This window comes from Rhododendron vialii, chromosome 10a (genome assembly GCF_030253575.1).
Source record: "Rhododendron vialii isolate Sample 1 chromosome 10a, ASM3025357v1".
NCBI lineage: Eukaryota > Viridiplantae > Streptophyta > Magnoliopsida > Ericales > Ericaceae > Rhododendron > Rhododendron vialii.
Genome location: NC_080566.1, coordinates 5,936,781 through 5,956,945, shown reverse-complemented (window position 1 = coordinate 5,956,945; position 20,165 = coordinate 5,936,781). Strand labels below are relative to the sequence as shown.

The window sequence follows — 20,165 nt, the reverse complement described above, 5'->3', positions numbered from 1 at the left end:
TCCGTTAAAAATTGACGGAATTGGACGGCAGGGGTTTAATTGCTGACGGAATGCTAAGTTTAGGTGTTTTTTTGTTAATAGTGAAAGTCCAAGTTTAGGTGTTTTTTTGTTAATAGTGAAAGTCCAGGTGTTTTTTTACAAGTTGTCAGAAAGTTCAAGGGCTTTTTTGAAATTTTCCCTAATTGAAATAGAAACTTAATTTTTGGTACTGTTTGAGAGAGACTAGGGGAACGTAGCATATGGACTGCAATTGGCTTTCTACTCTGGTCAATAGTCGTGGTCTGATCCATAATCTAGATACCTTTTATTTCCATGGGTGATTGGTCTTATAAATGGAAAATTGTACTAAAAATTTGACAATGGCATTCCAGGCACGATATTATTATAATTTTTTAATCAGCAGACCAGGTACAACTTTAACAAAGAAGGTGCGCAGAAGGATCCAAAGAAGCCAAAACAAACGAGTGAAGATCACTGTACAATAGCAACCCAAAAACAACGTCGTTTTGAGTTCAATTGCGAGGTACTAGTACTTGGCTGATGATTTGCGGAATAATGATATCCATCATGGAAAATTCCCTTTGAGGTGGTTTCATGTACCTTCGTTTGCAAATGATGTATGCATTAGGTTTGTGGAAAAGTTTGATTTTAGTAGTTGGGTTGAATATATGTCATCAGAATATAAAAATACTACTTGTCTTAAATGTGAAATTGTAAAAATTTGACTATGGCAAGCATGCCAGGCACTTGTGATATCCCCCGGCGAGAACCACACGGGCAAGTGTTTTTTTTTCTTCCCTGCATGTAGGATGTAGCACCACAAACACTTTACGCAAACATATATACAAATTCTTTCATATTTACTATGGGTCTCACACATACTGGAGGCATGTAGTGTGTGTGGGACCTATGGTGAATGTGGGAGGGTTTGTGGTTATAGAATGATTACAGATCCCTGTAATCTGAATAAAAAATGGGAAGATTGGATCGAACATCTATACTCGATTTTTCACAAGTCCACTTGGTTTTTTTTTTTTTAAAATCATTGAACGGCTTCCGTGCGGGACGGTAGTGGGCTACGCGCGGCCGTCGATGCAATGTCGGTGGCTATAGCATTTTCGATATTGACAAGGGAGAAATGAATGTGAACCTACATAAACTTTCAACATGATATTAAGTACTTATCACCTTTGAAAAATAGAAACAACAATAAATAACTATTTTTTGAATTAAAGATGATGTATTGTGAGAAAATGACTTGTCTCGTAAAACGAGAAATAAGTACTTAAAAAATAAGAACCTTAGCGGAACGGATCCTAAATATCTGATGATTAAGTTTAGACGAACTTCGTTGGATTAACATTTCCATCTCAAAAAAAAAACCCCCCATTTTTCCCTCTTTCAACAAAACAGTTGAGCCACAAAGCTTCACCAGAACTTTCTCTTTTTTGCCTACAAAAAGAAAAGGAAGAAAAATCAAAGTTACTAATTCAGATTTGGAAACATAATAAACTGACGGTGCATTTCCGCTAAACTAAACGAATTAAAGCTCATGTTTCCACAAATATTTAGACAGGTCATTCTTCTTACATACATCAATTAAAGGAAAAAATTCAAAATATCCCGCAACCTTTACTCTAAATTTCTATAGACTCCCAAATTTTCAAAAAAAACAATTTTACATCCAACGTTATCTTCTGTTAATTAAAACGCCTCCTTCCGTCCAAATGATTAACGGATTTCGTTAAAAACTTCGTTAAATAGCGTCCTGATCGAATTTCAATGATCCGAGCCGCTAAATGTGATTAGAACGTGCTTTTAATGGTATTCTTAAAGAAATCAGAAAAAAAAATGACCGGGAAGGGCTTCATCCGAGCAGTTTTTTATTGAACAGTTTAATAAAAAATTGTTTGGATGAAGCCCTTCTCAGTCATTTTTTTTGCTGATTTCTCGTGAGTATCATTAAAATCACGTTCTAAACACATTGAACAACTCGGATCATCGAAATTCGACTGGAAAAGGGGAGGTGCGGATTGATCCAGATTTTGTTCAAGTTAGGGCGTCCGGATTTTGCTTTGGTCCGCATCTCCCCTTTTTCGGTCGAATTTCAATGTTCCGAGTCGTTCAATGTGTTCAGAACGTGATTTTAAGAGTACACGCGAAAAATCAGCAAAAAAAATGACCGAAAAAAGCTTCATCCGAACAATTATTTATACGACTGTTCAATAAAAACCGAGAACCATGAAACCAGACCGGACAGAACCGATCCGTGATTTTTGGATTGGATTCGTGGATTAATGGTCCGGACACGGATTCGAAAATTGTAAAATCGTGAGATATAGTTCGGTCCACGAATTTTCATTATCAAACTGTGAATTAACCGACCGGATCATGAAATATTTAAAAATAATAAATTAAAAATATATTTACATATATATATATATATATATGTAATATTTAGTAAATAATTAGAAGTTTTACCGATTGTTATAAATTTTTTCAGCAATTTTATCTTAATGTGAACAATATATACCCTCAGCGGGAAACTGTATTGCATTACTAGGGGAAAATAATTCTCTCGCGTTATATACTTACTCGTTCTCCTCAGTAACGACAGATTGTAATGCTTGTTTTTTTTGGTGGCATGAATTTATTTATTTTGGTTGGATTTGCAATTTAGTGTTTATAGGATGTAATCCGCGGATAAAACCGAAACCGAAACCGAACCATGACTCAAAGATTGGATTGAAACCGAACCGTAGGACTTTTGGGCTAGACACGGATTGTATTTTCTAAAATCCATGTCTCGCGGATTAGGATTAGATTCATTGCAATCCAGACCAATCCGGACCGCATACAGCCCTTTTTATTGAACTGTTCAATAAAAAACTGCTTGGATGAAGCCCTTTCCAATCATTTTTTTTCCTGATTTCTTGCGGGTATCATTAAATCACATTTTGATCACATTGAGCGGTTTGAATCATCGAAATTCGATCGGGACGCTATTTAACGGGGCCTATAACGAAATCCGTCAGTCATTTGGATGAAATGGAGCGTTTTGATTAACGGAAGATAACGGTGGGAGTAAGGGTCATCATCGAGTTGGCCCAGCCCACCAAGTCGCTGCCCAAGCCCGCCCACTGGTCGGACTGACCGGCCTTTTTCTTTTTGGCGGGCCGGGCTACCTACCATAAATTGAAACCCAAGCCCGGCCCACGGGCTAGCTCAATTGGCTTAAATTTCCTTGGGCAAAACTAAACCAAGGGAAAAAGGAAAGGGTTTTGTGGGATTTTGGGCTAATAGGCGGGCCCGTTGGCTGGCTTTTGGGCGGGTACCACGGGCGGGCTCATGGGCCGGGCCTACGGGCGGGCCGAGTAAAAATTCATAGGCCCGAGCCCGCCCATTACGAACTACGGGCTGGGCTAGCCTGCCCGTTTTATGGGCTCGGGCTGGGTAAAAGCCCGACGGGCTTTGGACGGGTCGTGGGCCTTCGGGCTAAATGATGACCCTTAGGTGGGAGTAAAATTGATTTTTTTAAAAAGTTTGAGAGTCTAATTGAAATTTCGAGTAAAGGTTGGGGGTATTTTGAATTTTCCCCAAAACTAAATATCATTTAGCAAAAACTACTAACTTTGGCTATTAGCTCGTAGTCTAGCGTATTTAACTTGGCGGAAATGCACCCTACTAAATATACTCCTCAAGTACCTAAAAAGTAGAAACTTTTAATTTGTTTGACATGGGTATTTGATGTAGGGAGGCGTGTTGAAAAAGAAGAACGCGTAATAAGGACAATCACGAATAAGTATAAACTAGAGGTACTCCCTCTACGAACAAACGATATTGAGAAACTTCTCAAATTTTCATTGATAATTCATAAAACAACTTATTTGCCCTAAGGCTTACATCTCAATTTATAGTAGAGCATTACAAAAATACTAAAAAGGAAATAAAATCAATCTTAATTCTTCTTGACCAAGCATCCTACAAAATAGGAACGATAGTTCAAAACAAATTAGGAAACTAAATACTTCTTAGTACACTTATTCCTAAAATCGAAGCTCCCTAACAAAATTACTAAAATCAAAACAAGAAAAACGAGGAAAACTAGAGAAAGCTATTTATTAAATTATTTCAATTTTCATTCTGTATCATTCTTCCTGTCTTGAAGGAACTCGTTCTCGAGTTTCGATTGTTTCAAATAATTGCATATGTCTTTGTTGGTCTGCATCCACCTTGTATTTCAAATTAATTTTCTCAAACTGAAATTTCAAAGAACAGTCTTCAAAAATAACTAGAACAATATCTAGAGAATTCTACTTGGTCTTCACCGGAAGACAAAATCAACTCACCATGCTCTAGAATAAAAAACAACGATTTCTTAATGGGAAATTTATATAAATGGTCCTCCTAGTTTCATCCAAGTCTCATTTTCATCCTCCAAGTATCAATTACAACTTTTTTGACCTTCAAGTTTGGTTTTCGTACCAAATTGGTCCAATTGATAACTTCTGTCAACCAAATTGGACAGAAAAAATCTGATTGATGGCGGTTTGGACGTTGCAGTTCGTACCAAGTTGGTCCAATAAATGGCGTTTGCCCTCAATATGATTTTTTTCGTCCAGTTTGGCTGACAGACGTTATCAATTGAACCAACTTAGTACGGAAACCAAACTTGAAAGTCAAAAGAGTTGCAATTAATACTTGGAGGATGAAAATGAGACTTGGGTGAAACTAGGAGGACCAATTCTATAAATTTCCCTTTCTTAATTGTTAAGTCTTCAACACTTAGCCTCCTTGACCTGACATGAGTGGTGTCACTTCTCAAAACTCCATGGTCAAGGGTTCAAGGCTTGGTACAGGCTAAGATCCAAAAAGTCTTCAACAAATTCCCAAAGGGTCCACAAATTTTCCTTGTATCACCACCGTAGTCTTCAAAATGATTAATAACTTGTCCTTGTCATGAATTTGGAAAAGAATTTTTGCATTGATTTCATTGGTGGAGTTTACACTGGGATCTTCCATATATTATGGATTAATATTTTCACCAACCAAAATAGAAGATAATCCTTTGTTGCACCTAAACCTCGCATTAACGCCACCGGGTTCAAGACCAACAACTGTTTTTGCTTGGGAAATATTTCCAGACACTTGAACAATATTTTCCTCTGCAATAATTTCTTTTACCTGTTCTTCGTAAAAAACTGGTGACTTATTCCAATCCACTAATAGATCCAAAATAATTTTGGATGTAAAGGGCCACTCACCAATAGCATCAACCTCTAGGATTTTTTCTGGCGCCATACCTCCTTGGAACTCAAGAAAGTTGATCTTTGAACTAGATTCTCAAAGTCGCGAATCATGATTATCAACCTTGACCGCCCTTGTCCTCCTCGTTAACTGATGGTTACCAGCCAAAGGTTTGGTGATAGAAATATCATCTGAAACCTCCTCTTCTTTCGGAAACTGAGGTTGAACCGGACGACGGCGAGGTGGGTTCCCCCCAACAGCCATGGCAGCCACTTGGTCGGTTAGGACGCCAATCTCATCCATCACACGTTGCTTAAGTTGTTGGAACCTCTCCCCCGTTCGTGCTTCTCATGCAGCTTTACTTCGTTTATACACATCTTCGGCAACATCATAACGACCATAACAGAATCCTTGTCGCACCATGATCCGGAATCGAGCGCAGGCTCTGATACCAACTGATGCAAGGAGGCGTGTTGAAAAAGAAGAACCCGCAACAAGGACAATCACGAATAAGTATGAACTAGAGGTACTCCCTCTACGAACAAACGATATTGAGAAACTTCTCAAATTTTCATTAATTCATAAAACAACTAATTTGCCCTGAGGCTTACATCTTAATTTATGGTAGATCATTACTAAAATACTAAAAATAAAATAAAATCAATCTTAATTTTTCTTGACCAAACATCCTACAAAATAAGAATGATAGTTCAAAACAAATTAGGAAACTAAATACTTCTTGGAACACCTATTCCTAAAATTGAAATTCCCTAACAAAATTACTAAAATCAAAATAAGGTAAACTAGAAAAAGTTATTTATTAAATTATTTCAATTTTCATTTTGCATTAGTATCACTACCTGGCAAGAGAGTTCTGGGGCAAGCAGAGGCCAGTAGGGGTGTAAACCACCTGAGCTGCACCGAATTTTTAAACGAGCCTAAAACTCGAGCTCAAGTAAACGTTTTGAGCCAAGCGAGCCAAGTCACGAGCACCTCGGTTCGTTTGTAGCTCTAGTGGAGGGTCTCCAGAGGGTTTTTCCTTCACTATTGCCACTCCCACTTCTACTTATTCCACGGTCAACGCGGGGAAGATGCGTTCGAGGAAGTTAATAGAGTCAACAAAGGCGGTAAAAGACAGGGTATTGGTGTTTGTTTCTTCTGGGAAAAAAAATCTCAGAGAAACTTCTTCCGCTGGGGGCCCTTTTATGCGGAAATCTAGCTAAAGGCAATGGCCCATTCCCTTGTCCCATTCGTTCGCATAGCTATTTAACCATGACGATGATGATATGGATGGATGGCTACTTTGAAGAGTCGAATTTTGATGTTATCGTCACTGGAACACCTCTCTCTCTCTCTCTCTCTCTCTCTCTCTCTTGGCGGGGTTGGTGATACCAGGGAAAATATGGGAGCTGCTCCCCTCCATACACATCACCACCATAACTGTCAAGACTCATATTTTGCACTTTACATAAAGAAATTGATTTTCGCGCTCCACTTTTGTATGTAGACGCTCCATTATGCATATGAACTAACTAGTAACTTCACGTTAAAAGTGAAGCGCTAAGCGCCAATATCAGTATCCTTTACATAATTGAAGATAATATATAATCCGAACGGATTCATGTTTTACGTAGTGTTTGTTAAAAAGTACTATGTGACAAATCATATTCGTAAAACGTCGAAAGGCGCGCTAACTAATTGTGCTCTGTTTCACGAAATGGAAAGTAAATTTTTTTAGACTAGACATTTAACCTGGTAAGAGCGATGAGACCACAACATGTTACACGAAAGCGGCCGATTATAATTATTATGTAAACTTCATTGTTTTGATATAATAGAGGAAAATACCAATAAAAAATCACTATTTCTATGTCTTCGTTTCTATTTGTTTTGACTCACATCCCTCAATAATATCTTGTTTTTGTTTTCAAAACACCATAAAAAGACAACAAAGTTCGTGAAAATTACTACGGTAAATGGGACCTGATTATTTTCTGACTCTTGGCACTTCCCCGATTTTTCCTTGCTCCGACTCTGTCCTGATAAAGAATAGGGTGAGGAAGGGGGAGACGGTAAATACAACTCCGAGTCTCCAACCCACCCCATTACCCTCGCTAGACTGACATTTTTTTTTCAATCACGTTTGGTACGGTGTGGGTTCCATTACACTAACATACACTAACAGTATGTGTGGTCCCATACCTCATGTTACTGTGTGTAGATCCCGCCTCTCATGTGGTTGTGTGTAAGTATTTGTGGGTTATTGTATTTTAAAATGTGTCATTTAGAAAAAAAAAATCATTAAGTTATCGTAGATTTAGATTTGAACCCTCACCAAATAAAGTATTAACTAGACAAGTTTGCCGTACATTGAGGTTTGAACCCTCACAGGGCCGACCCAACGATTTTTAGTGCCCAAGACCTAATAAAAAAGTGTCTTTAAATAGTTAATACTTAAATTTTTATAATGCAACAATCACAATATTAGAATTGGACACTTAAGCTTATGGGATGGTGGATTGGGCTAACTCATTACCTCTAATTAAGCATTTTTTCATTCTATTGGGCTTAAAAAGAGTCCTACTTAAATCCAAATAGTAATATTGGAGTGCCTCTAAAATTTGAAATTTTTGGAATGCCCAAAGTCCAAGCCTTTTGGGCCTTGTACTTGGGCCGGCCCTGAACCCTTGCCAAATAAGGGCTTTTTCCGGGCCGATCCTACATAGATAGACAAAGTCCCAATAGGCCTTAACAATCTAATCCAAGAAAAGTTCATCCCCCAATAGATCCTGTACGTAAATTTGGTTCAAAAATACCCTTTGACCCATTAATTCCTCATCACACGCGCGTGAGATTATTTGCCCTTTCTGCCGCATGTCATGCGCTTTGGTTTTCTCTCACGGGCACAGTTGTACATCACTTTATTCTCTCTCTATCTGTGATTCTGTATATACTCCGTAATTCGGTTTCTCTCTCTCCCTTTCACTTCTCTCTCCTTTTTTTATTTATTTATTTTTTATGAAAATGCTTAAATCCCAGTGTACCTTACAAAAATGCCTAAACTTTTAGGGTATTTAATGAAAGTGCCTAAACCGCTAAAACCCTATAATAGGAAAGTGCATCCTAAAACTCTTATGAAAGTGCCTAAACCTAAACCGTATGGCTCTATGAAAGTGCCTAAACCTAAACCCTAGGGTACCCTAAACCTTAAAGTATTTTAAAACCTAAAATCTTAAGGTACCCTAAGATTTTAAGATACTTAATGGTACTACAATACCAACTAGAGTACCACAAAACCCTTGCACACCCTAAACCCTAGAGATTTCAAAAAATATTTTTTTCGCAGAAATTGAATATATAAAATAAAAATTATACCGTACTTGGTAAGAATTTTACAAGTAAAATAAAAAGGGAAGTGAGAGAAGAGAGAGAGAGAGTGACGAGAAGAAGCACATGAGCAGGAGAGAGAGAGAGAGAGAGAAGTGAAAGGTCGAAAATGACAACACAATTGGAAAAGAGAGAGAAATCAGAGAATGGACAGACAACATTTGTCGTGGGCTTCTGCCGTCTGGGGGCAGTAATGTAAGAATTCACGGACAGGACTTACTCAGCCATTGGACTTATAGGAGAAGGATCTCTCAGGCCATGAATTACAAAAATAGGACCGGTCCAGCATTATCTCGCCAAAAATAAAGCGTTAACTAGACAAGTTGGCCGAACAGGAATGTATTTGGAAACGTGCTATGTAGATTATCAAACGTGCATGTGTGGCTTAAAAAACCGTTAACCGATACATAACTGTCAAGTGAAACCCAAAATCAGCCACTTTGAACTCAGCCTTCCCTCCCTCCAACTACACAGTATCATTGATTCAATATTTCCTTCTATACATTTTTCTTTTTTTCTTTTTTCCTTCAACCGAATCCAGTTTTGGTGGCCGATTTCTTCACGACCACCATAACGACCCGACGCTTGTGAGAGAAACGAGAAAATTGCTTCCATGTTTGCTTGCTTCCATGTTTGCAACGGCTCACATAAAGACCTTCCAGTTTATATATATGGTGTTCTCCATAGTTGTTTGCAAACTGCTCGACGAAAAGCTTCAATGAGAGATGGTGTTTCAATAGCCTAAAGAGAAGAAGATATTCGGTAATTTCTTTTTCCAATTCGTTCCATGCTGTGAATGTTAGTGTTTTTAAATCATTTTTTGGTACTTCAATGCATTTAATTTTCTTATGATTAGTTCATCATCCAATGCGTTGACAACGTAGTCTCACTCCATTAGGCAGTTTCGAAATTGGAAAAAATAAAAATAAAAAGAAGTGCAGAGAGTATATTGTTAGGATTTCAAAAACGCGTTCAATCAACAAACGCTACGGATCTTGGAAACTAGGAATCACATGAACCACACGAATACGAATAAAATATAGGGCACACTGATATACAAGGTTCAACAACATACCTACTCCTTGGAGCCGCGTCGGTTCACTATATTGAACCAATGGAGTACAAATAACTTTCACTCTCAACAACATCTGTTCCGTCTAAAGTCTGTCTTGACTTGTTAAACCCAAAAACAAAAGGAAAATGATTTTGGCACTCCCCATTTTGTTAATGGCACTCCCACTCCCCTTGGGAGTGCCAAAATCAATTCCATATAGGGATTGATTTTGGCACTCCCCATTTTGTTAATGGCACTCCCTTTAATGGGGAGTGCCAAAATCAGCACCCAAACAAAGTAGCATTTGCATAAAAGAGTTTACTGCGCGGGTGCCTGACCGTGCGGATGCAAAATACTCCGTATTGCGAACTTTCTGCAGCCAAGCATCTAGATGGTTGTGATTGCTGTCCGGACAAGGTGCCCAAAACTGGCTTCACACCTCAACAACTATTTGGCAGATATGTTTAGGAGCAATTGTTTCCATTGGATTAGTGTCGGCAATTCATTGCGACATAGTGGAGGCGTTCCGTTTTTTCTGCTCTGATGCCTCGGTGGCCCGAAGGTAATGCATTGTGTTTGCACAAACTTTGAAATTTTACATTGAAATAACGGAGATAGGAATTAGCAAATCTGAATGAATATTTGTTGGGTTTCTTTTATGAATAGAGAGATGAGATTCAATCAACGTTATGCTTTATTGTATGGGTATGAAAGAGGCAACAAAAGGATACTACTTGTTTATGGTTTGTGTTGTAGCAGATCTCTGAATAGTAACGTGCATTGCATCCTGATTACGCTTATCAAAGATTGGTTCGATGCTTGCACTTCATTATCGTCACTCACAACCTAAGAAGCACGTGTACGGGTATGTTAATATGACAAAACATAAAAATGTAGGGAACAGGTAGGTTGGGTATAACTATAACAATTGTATCTTTATAATTTGAAGGATACACGTAAATGGTTGCACTTCAAATAAAGGAAATAGTTAAAAGGCGTGGTCCGTATGGACAATTAAGAGTTCAACATCGATAACAATTTAACACCAAACTTAAAATACTCCTTCCGTCCCAAAATGGATGACCATTTGGACTCTTTTTGTTGTCCCAATTTCTTTGTCCATTTTGAAAAGTTTAAGGCACAAAACCATTTGTTTTCTACCTTTGCCGTTGTCCTTAAGTAAGCTATCAAATCAAAAGGACAAAATGAGTAATGATTCAGGGGTATTTTCATAAAGTTATAATGTAATGATTATGTCTCCTAAAATTGGGAGGAGAACAAAACAGAGTTTAATGCAATTAAAGAACTTATGGACGAAAATCTTTATTCTACAATCATGCTAAGCATAGGAAAAAGAAATCTTATCAACTTAGCTCCAAATTAGTTTCTATGGTTCAATCTACTTCTTAGTCAAGATAAAAATAAAAATAAAAAATCTACTTACTTCTTAGTCTTGAGGTTGTCTTCTCAAGAACTTCTTTTGGGCTCAGTAAGAACCAAAGCAAACCAAAAGAGGGGACCTAGATTACACCCTGGGAAATCCATAGAAGCAAGAGAAGAACTTCCCATAAACAAAAACCAATACATACCATGAACTGAAGCTTGAAAATTTGTTGTTTCTTCGCATAAGCAGATGACGTGGGATTGTGGGTGGGTGTGTGTGTGTGTGTGTGTGCGTGTGTGTGTGTGTGTGAGAGAGAGAGAGAGAGAGAGAGAGAGAGAGAGAGAGAGAGAGAGAGGCTGCAATTGAAGTATTTGCCCACCTTACTGTGGAGGATTTTTTATCCGTCTTGATTAGGTGGCGGTGCTACCATGCTATATTACACAGAAAAATCATCCGATTCTATGAAACTCATGGAATTCGACCTACGTGAAACTTCTCTACTGACTATGTCAGCATTTACAGTTCCATCCGATAACGTGCTCCTGTGATAATAAGGGACAGAGCCAACATTTTGCCATTTTTCCTGCAGCTGCAATGCAGACCTGAGGCAGCTGAGTATATCATCCGTTGATGGACGTTCAATCCCCTCATCACGCACGCATTTCTCTGCAACCATTACATATTCCTTAAGACATTCTGGTGCTATCTTGTCGGTTAGATTTGGATCAATGATCTGATCAACAGTACCCCTTTCAATAGTAGTCTTGAACCAACGCACTAAATTCACCTGATCCTCATCCCGTGTCATAATCATGGGCTTCCTACCACAGAGGACTTCCAGTAAGATGACACCAAATGAGTACACATCAGATTTTTCAGTTAATTTTGCACTCGCAAGGTACTCTGGAGCCATATATCCCGCATTGTCCACCATATATGTATTGGTGTTTGTACTTATACGTTTTGGGGCAGCATTCTGGAAAACTCAAAACCTGTAATTTGGCGATCCAATTCTCATCCAACAAAGTACGAGTTGACTGCAGGTTCTGGTGAATGATTGTCCGTTTGGTGCCCACATGGAGGTATTGCAGTCCTCGTGCTGCACCAATGCAGATCTGAAGACGCCTTTCCCACGGAAGAGGTTCATTGTTAGTTTTATAGAGCTGATGGTATAGATTCCCATTGGCGACATACTCACATGCAAGGATCATCTCATTCTTCTCGTTGCAGTATCCAATTAATGAAACAATGTTCAGGTGACAGAGATGGGAAAGCACCAGGATCTCATTCTTAAATCGGTCCATATTCGTTTCACTTGACGTCATTGTTCTCCTTTTGATCGACACTTGAAGATTCCTGTGGGCAATATCGCCTACATACACTTTGATATCACCACCGCGTGCTTTCACCAGTTGCTCATGAAAATTGTTTGTGGCCGCTCGGATCTCTGCTAGAGAAAAATGACGGTATAATTGGATGCCATTGCCCACCAATTGATCACTCTGAAATCGCTCCATCCAAAACAAATACCTTTAGCTACTACACGTGGAATTCTCTGTAACACCTTTGAGATTATACCCTTTCGCTTAGGTGAATTGCCTTGTGAATCCAACATGAGCACAAGGCTGTCAACAACTTCAGCCATAGTAGGTCTTCCTTTAGGATGATTATGGAGACATTTGTTAGCAACTTCTGCAAGCACCTTCAGTCCATGGGCCGGAATTTTCCCTCTTAAAGAGGGATCAATGATCTGGTCAAGCATTCCATGCTTGACGCAGTGTTGAGCCCACAGGGCTAGACTGCATTGCTCCTCCTCAACCCCAAAGTCCATAGGTGGCCTCGCACATAACACTTCAAACAGCACCACACCAAAGGCATACACGTCAGACTTCTAGGTTAGCCTACATGTTGAGAAGAACTGCGGATCCAAATAACCGAATGTGCCTCTAACCTCTGTGCTAACATGGGTTTGCAGCTGGTTTGTGGTGCCCATTCTGGACAACCCAAAATCTGAAATCTTAGCTTTCCAGTTTTCATCCAACAAAATATTTGTGGTCTTCACATCTCTATGTATGACACGTTTCTCAGTATGAAGGTAGTCCAATCCATGGGCAGCACCAATGCAAATGTTGATCCTCTGCTCCCAATTGAGATGATGAAAATCAGGACCATATCTCTTCCTACTTGTTTTATACAGAAGCTCAGCAAGCGTCCCATTGATCATATATTCATAAACAAGTATCATCTCACCGAATTCATCCGAATAGCCAATCAGAGTAACAAGATGGGGGTGCCGGAGGGTCGAAAGTGTCTTGATCTCTGTCCAAAACTCTTTTGCCCCTTGCTTGGACTCAGCATTCAAGCGCTTAAAGGCAACAACAGTAGTTCCATCGGCATCGTTGATGAACCCTTTATACACCTTACCAAATCCCCCTCTCCCAACAACCAAAGCATCGTCGAAGTTGTTGGTCGCCAGGTGTATCTCAGCAAGTGAAAAGCAATGGCAAGATTCCTTGGACTGATACACACCATTTGTAGTTGTATTCACTGGGTCCAAAGATGGCATATTTAGGAGCTTTTGGACCCGCCGCCACCCGTTAAAATTAGATGATGGACTTATGTTGCTGGAAGTACAGCAGTAATCGCCTTCTATTTGCAATGGTAAAACTATGATGACAAAGGAAGATGGAGTGTAGAGGATGAGAATTGGGCGATGAGAAAGGTGGACTCTAATCTTCCAGCAACAGTTCTACAACGGTGTCCTGTACTTAGTCAATATACCAGCTTTTTTAATTGGTGTGCAGTTTAGATACTACAGATTTCCTTGTTTTATATTAAACTATGAATACTTTATCTTTATCTTTTCCATAGCAGGGATTTATAAAGTCAAACAAAGTTCGACTATTTCCAACCTACTATTATGCAGAAATTCAAGGATTTGTGACAGCAGCTTGCTTGGTGTTTTAGACCATGGAAACCATTTAAGAAATCTGCAGGCGTAGAAAAATCTTATTCTAGTGTTTAATTATGTATTTGAACTGTTAATCATAGCTATCTTAATGTTTTCTTACTGAAGATAGCTTTCTTTGATGTTGCTTGGATAGTTGGATGTCGGAACCTGTTGAGCAGGAAATCTGATGAAACTCAATTGCTAATACAAATGCTATGTCTGCTTCGTTGTGTAAGACAGTGATATTTTTGTCCCAGGCAGCGCAAAAAATCCTAAAAAGACAACTTTTCATTTGTCAGAGGGAGGACCTCTCCCCGGATATAATAATAAATCATATACTAAATTTTCTTGCAGCAAGCTTCGTTTCCTTTATGAAGACTTCTTCTCAAGGTTTACAGTCAACTTACACATTACAGTTTTTTTTATCTTAGCTTAAGAATTACATAGTTACCCGATTTGATATTGGTTTCATGTCAAATGGCAACTTCTCTAAGTACTTCAATGATACGATTATTATTTAGTTGACGTATTTATTTTGCATTTTTTTTTTCTATCAATGCATGATTTTAGGTCTAAGTGCCGGAGTCTAGGATATTATGTCATCCCACTATGTAAAAATAATATTACAATTGCCTAAAGGCTTTGGAGGTTTGATCCCCTTGAAGTGATCTAGTTGGAGGTTTGATCCCCTTGAAGTGATCAATTTCTCCCCTTCTCTCTTTTTCTATTAATTTTCAAAAGTGATCTTATCACACAACTGGGATCATGTTAGATCCTGTGTGCTAGGTTATTTGGTAATTACGTTGATCGTTTTTGTGGCACATTGCTAACCGTGGCCTTAGGGAGCCGTTGGTCTGGATTTGACTCACCCACCTGCGCGATCTGTTCTTGTAATGGGACAGCACATATGAAGGTTTTTGTCCCAGGCTCCCAGCTTTAACTGGGCTGCCATCTAGTGAACAACTGTATTGATCCCCAGATTAGTTGGTCCATTGGGAATGAGTTATAAGAAAAATCTTCTGTGAAAAATAGTTTGTTTTCATCATGTAATGGGTTTCAGAAGTGAACACACCAGAAAAAAAGACACACACATACACACCAGAAAAAGAAAGAACTATAGTGAGAACAGAAAAGATCAGCTAAGACTATCAAGTATACCTGAAGGCTGAAACACACGCACGCACACAAGAAATAGAGGACAGAAAAAGATAAAAGAATAGTGTGAGCAGAAAAGATCTGCTAAATAGTACTATCAAGTATACCTGAATACAACTTTAAATCAATTGAAATCTCACTGCATTACGGTTATAATACTATACAAAATATCATTAAGTCATCAGCAAAGCACAGGTGTGCCATCGTTATTTCTTGACATCTGCTGTGGTATTGAACAGTGGTTATTGATAACTTGCTAGAATGCATTCACTCTCAAACAAATAAGGTGGAGATAAGCTCTCCAATGTCTCAGACCCGTTTCCCTTCTAAATTACCCTTCTACCCACTCTATGCATGCCACCCTTGTATCCTATCATGTATACCAGTTTATGACATGAGCGTTGTACCACACGTCTAAATCCATTTGATAAACTGCAAAGGGAACCCACGAAAACCCATCTTATTGAGTCACAAGCCTTTATGAAATCCACATTCATGTAACACTTGGACACTTCACTAGTTCCGTTATAATCCGTAAGTTACTCTTGTGCCAGGAATAAGTTATCACTGATCCTTCTGCTCCGGATAAAGGCTGATTGAACTTCCTTTATATTCTTCAGGTAACACACTCTCTTAAGCCTTTTTGCTAGAATTTGGCTATGGGGCATTCTGATAAACAACGTGCTTGTGGCTCTCTAGTCTGGACTAGTGATACAAATAATCCCCAAATGTATTTCTATTTTTCAATCTTGTTTCTTGCTGCTATGTTTCCCGTATACATGGTTCATTTTAGTAGTGGATTGTTCATTGAGCTACAAACAACATATTATTTGAGCAAGGGATGATAGCTTTCTATTCTGCATAGGTAATTTCATGGTACCAGTAAAAAGACTAGGAACTGAAGCTTGAATGGTTCACTTGTCTAAGTAAATAAATGGACATTTATTGGAGGATTTTGCCACCGGGGAATAAAAACTTGCTGATTAAAGCCTCTCCATTACAGGAATGTTTTATTTTAATATCTGATGCAGCGGAAAGTACACAACCTAGATATCATTCTAGCAGACTAGATAATTACTCGAATGCATGAGTAGCCCTTGAAATCCACGAGGAAAAGAGATAGAACCTCTTGAATTACTATTGATTGAAAAAGTTGAGCTGCCCTTAGGCTTACAATCTTGTTTTATTTATACTTGCTAAAGTATAAGGATAGACCAAACCTTCAACCTTACTTCCAACAAAGACCTTTAGACTCCTAAGACTCAATACAAAGAACTTAACTAAATGACCCTTCAACAAACTTACTTAATACCAACCTTGGAACTTTAAAAGAGACATTGAATAACTTAATACTTATTCTTTGACTTGTGACTCTCCAATTGCTCCATGACCGTTTCAGCCATTTGTCCTACATCAATATCAATCTTGCGCTATCGTGCTAGGTTACCTGAAAAATACGCGGAATCTTCCAAACTTGTGAAACTCATCCCAATGCTAATTCCTTTACCACGGATGTCAACAATTACTGTACCATCAGAGAACTGGTTGTGAGAACAAAGGATGGCCTCATGGGACTTGTTTAGCCAAGCCTCCTGCAGCTGCAGTGCACACCACAGGCTACCTACCACAGCATCCATCGATGGACGTTCAATCCCCTTACAACACACACAATTTTCTGCAATCATGACATACTCCTTCAAACATTCAGGTGCTATTGTATCAACTAGGTCCGGATCAGTGATCCGATCAACTGTACCCTGTTCAACATTAGATTTGAACCAACGTACTAAATTTACCTCAGCCTCACCCCTTGTGATGACCATTGTCTTCCTCCCACAGAGGACTTCCAGTAAGATGACCCCAAATGAGTACACATCGGATTTTACAGTTAATTTTGAACTTGCGAGGTACTCTGGATCCATGTATCCCACATTGCCAGCAAAAAAGGTACTACCGGTAGCAATTGATCCATTGGTGGGTAGTACAACGGAAAACTCTAAACTTGAAAGTTTGGCAGCCCAATTCTCGTCCAAGAGAATACTGGTTGGCTTTAGGTTGTGGTGAATGATTGTCTGTTTGGTACCCGTGTGCAGGTATTGCAGTCCTCGTGCCGCACCAATGCAGATCTCAAGACGCTTTTCCCATGGAAGAGTACTATTATTGGGCCCATAGAGATGATGGTAGAGAGATTTGTTGACCATGTACTCGTACACAAGAATCAATTCATGTTTGTCATTGCAATATCCAACTAAAGGGACGATGTGATGGTGACGGAGCTGGGATTGGACCTGCATCTCAGCCGTAAACTGGTCCAGGTTCCTTTCTCTTGATTTCCCTTCTTTCCACCGTCTAATTGCCACCTCAGTATTTCCCCTGCCAATAAGGCCTCTGTAGACTTTGGTATAACCAACATCTTCAATCACTAGATTCTCATGGAAATTGTTTGTTGCGGCTTGAATTTTTGCCAGCTTGAAACGTCGATACAGCTGAGCAGCAGTGACGTCAAACGGGTCCGTCCGCAAATTCCTGGGAAATCCATTCTCAGAACCATACCTTGAGCTATGGTTCTTCAACGACTTTTCCCCCCGAAATATACCTTGAGATGGTACGCATGCAAAACCCATAATTACCTTGCTGACACGTTTGGTACACTTCAGTAGGCTGCCATATGATACCAACATGTGCTTGAGGCTGCCTTCCACTTCAGCCATCGTAGGCCTTCCTTGTGGATGTTTGTGCAAGCATTTGTTAGCAACTTTCACAAATAGCTTTAGACGCTTTGGTGGTATTTTCCCTCGTAAATACGGATCGATAATCTGATCAAGCATTCCCTTCTTCATGCATTGTTGAGCCCATAAGGGTAGACTGCGTTCCTCGTCATTGTTATCATCTCTTATATCCACTGGCGGCCTTGCGCATAGCACTTCAAATAACACCACACCAAAGGCATACACATCCGACTTCTTGGTTAGTCTACGAGTCAAGAAGTACTCTGGATCCAAATAACCGAACGTACCTTTAACATCTGTGCTAACGTGGGTTTGTGTGGTGCTCATTTTGGACAACCCAAAATCTGCAATCTTAGCGACCCAGTTTTCGTCTAAGAGAATGTTTGTGGTCTTGACATCCCTGTGTATAATGCCCTGCTCAGTGTTATGAAGGTAGTCCAGTCCGCGAGCAGCATTGATGCAAATTTGAAGCCTTTGCTTCCAAGTGAGATGATGAGTATTGGTGTTTCCTTGTCCACGGATTTTGTAGAGATGATCCGCGAGCGTCCCATTGGCCATGTATTCGTAAACAAGTATCATCTCCTCGCAGTCATCAGAGTAGCCAATCAGAGTGACGAGATGAGGGTGCCGAAGCGTGGAAAGCGTCTTGATCTCTGACCAAAATTCTTCTGCCCCTTGCTTGGACTCCGTATTCAGCCGCTTAATGGCAACGACGGTAGCTCCATAGTTCATGAACCCTTTATACACCTTACCAAATCCGCCTTTCCCAATGAGCAAAGCATCATCGAAGTTGTGGGTCGCCCATCGTATCTCAGCAAGTGGAAAGCGATGGCACGATTCCCCGGATTGATTGCCTCCGTCGCTGGTTGACATATTTATGAGTCTTGGGACCCTATAAGGAGAATAATGTGGTTGAGTTACTGGAAGGACTGCAATGAATTGCCATTGGGAAAAGATGATGAAGGAAGATGGAGTGAAGAGGAACAAGAAAGAGGAGATGATAATTGAGATACAAATTTATTTTTGGTAGTGTTTGAGAGAGACTAGGGAAACAGAATAAATTGACTGCAATTGGCTTTCTCCTCGGGTTATTGGCTTTGGGCTGATCCATAGTCTATATACCTTTCATTTTCTTGGGTGATTTGTCTTTTAAGTAGAAAATTGAAAAAAAATATGCAGTATTTGTTTATGGCGTGCCAGGTACGTGTGATATCGATTGATGGTTGACGTTGACCTTAGGAAAATTGGTTTTTACGGATTTTAATCGATGAATCCTGCTATCTACGTCTTTTAATCTGTAAACAATAAACAATTTGTTTACCCAAAATGTAAGGATATTGAAGCGCAGCTTACAGGCTCTTTGAGACTATGTCAATCATTTAAGAAAACTTGACGTTGGAGACTACAGTGATGAGTCATTTATGTTGGAATCAGAGCCCAATGACCCATTCCCTCGGATCCAATCTGATGAGGGTTAGTTTCCCATAAAAACCTTGTCTATATTTTATGGTCTTTAAACAAGTTGTATCATCTATTTGGACTGTTAGTTGATTTATGTGTGGAGAATAACTCGTCTCGAAATCCATTTTTTTGGTGGCCTTAGACTATTTAGTCCATTTAGACAATATGGGAAAAACTAAGCTTGAATACTACAGCTAGAAAGTAAAAAAAAAGTTGGACTGATATGCATAAACAGCCTAAAAAACCAATACCAAAATTTCGAGAATTATTTCCTAGCACAACAGAGATAGGATCATAGGAATCTTGTTTAATGCACATCAATAAAACTGCCTCTCACTCCGAAAAGGACATAGCGAGTTTATTGACCTTTATCGAAGCCTTTGCACCGATATGGTTTTTTTTTTTCCTCTGGTGAAAGCCTACTTTCCATTGTGCCTACCAGCGATGAGTGTGAATTTACAAAATTCGACTGGAAGAAATTACACCAGAGTTAGATACAAGAGAAAATGAACATACGAAACGGAAGTAAATTTTTTAAAGCTTCTAAAGTTTAGTTTAGGCATCCAATATAGAGTATGTTGTTTTTGTCTGTATTATTTTTCTTTTGATTTGCTATTGCAGGGAAACCGTTTGATTTCTTTTCTCTTTTTCTTATGTTGGAAAGATAATAGCTCAGATTTTCTTCCTTTTCGGGCCATAAATCATGTATTTTCCCCCCTTCTTCGCTTTATTAAATTAAAACTATTTTTCGTTATTAGTTTAGATTTGATCAAGGGAGGGGAGTGCCATGTAGATTCT

The 20,165-nt window shown here is 39.1% G+C and overlaps 3 protein-coding genes across 4 annotated transcripts in view; all 3 read right to left on the bottom strand.

The window, feature by feature from the left end:
- LOC131304499 (receptor-like protein kinase FERONIA) overlaps positions 1-20,165 on the bottom strand; it is a 64,083-nt gene that overhangs the window by 31,839 nt on the left and 12,079 nt on the right. The gene's annotated exons all lie outside the window — the stretch shown is intronic.
- LOC131304506 (putative receptor-like protein kinase At5g39000) lies at positions 12,585-15,999 on the bottom strand. Its single transcript, XM_058331751.1, has one exon. It carries the CDS (start codon positions 13,636-13,638, stop codon positions 12,964-12,966), a length of 675 nt encoding a protein of 224 aa, XP_058187734.1. The 5' UTR covers positions 13,639-15,999; the 3' UTR covers positions 12,585-12,963.
- Positions 16,283-19,144, bottom strand: LOC131304504 (probable LRR receptor-like serine/threonine-protein kinase At1g51820). The gene has a single exon (XM_058331749.1). The coding sequence runs from the start codon at positions 18,777-18,779 to the stop codon at positions 16,608-16,610; it is 2,172 nt and encodes a 723-aa protein (XP_058187732.1). The 5' UTR covers positions 18,780-19,144; the 3' UTR covers positions 16,283-16,607.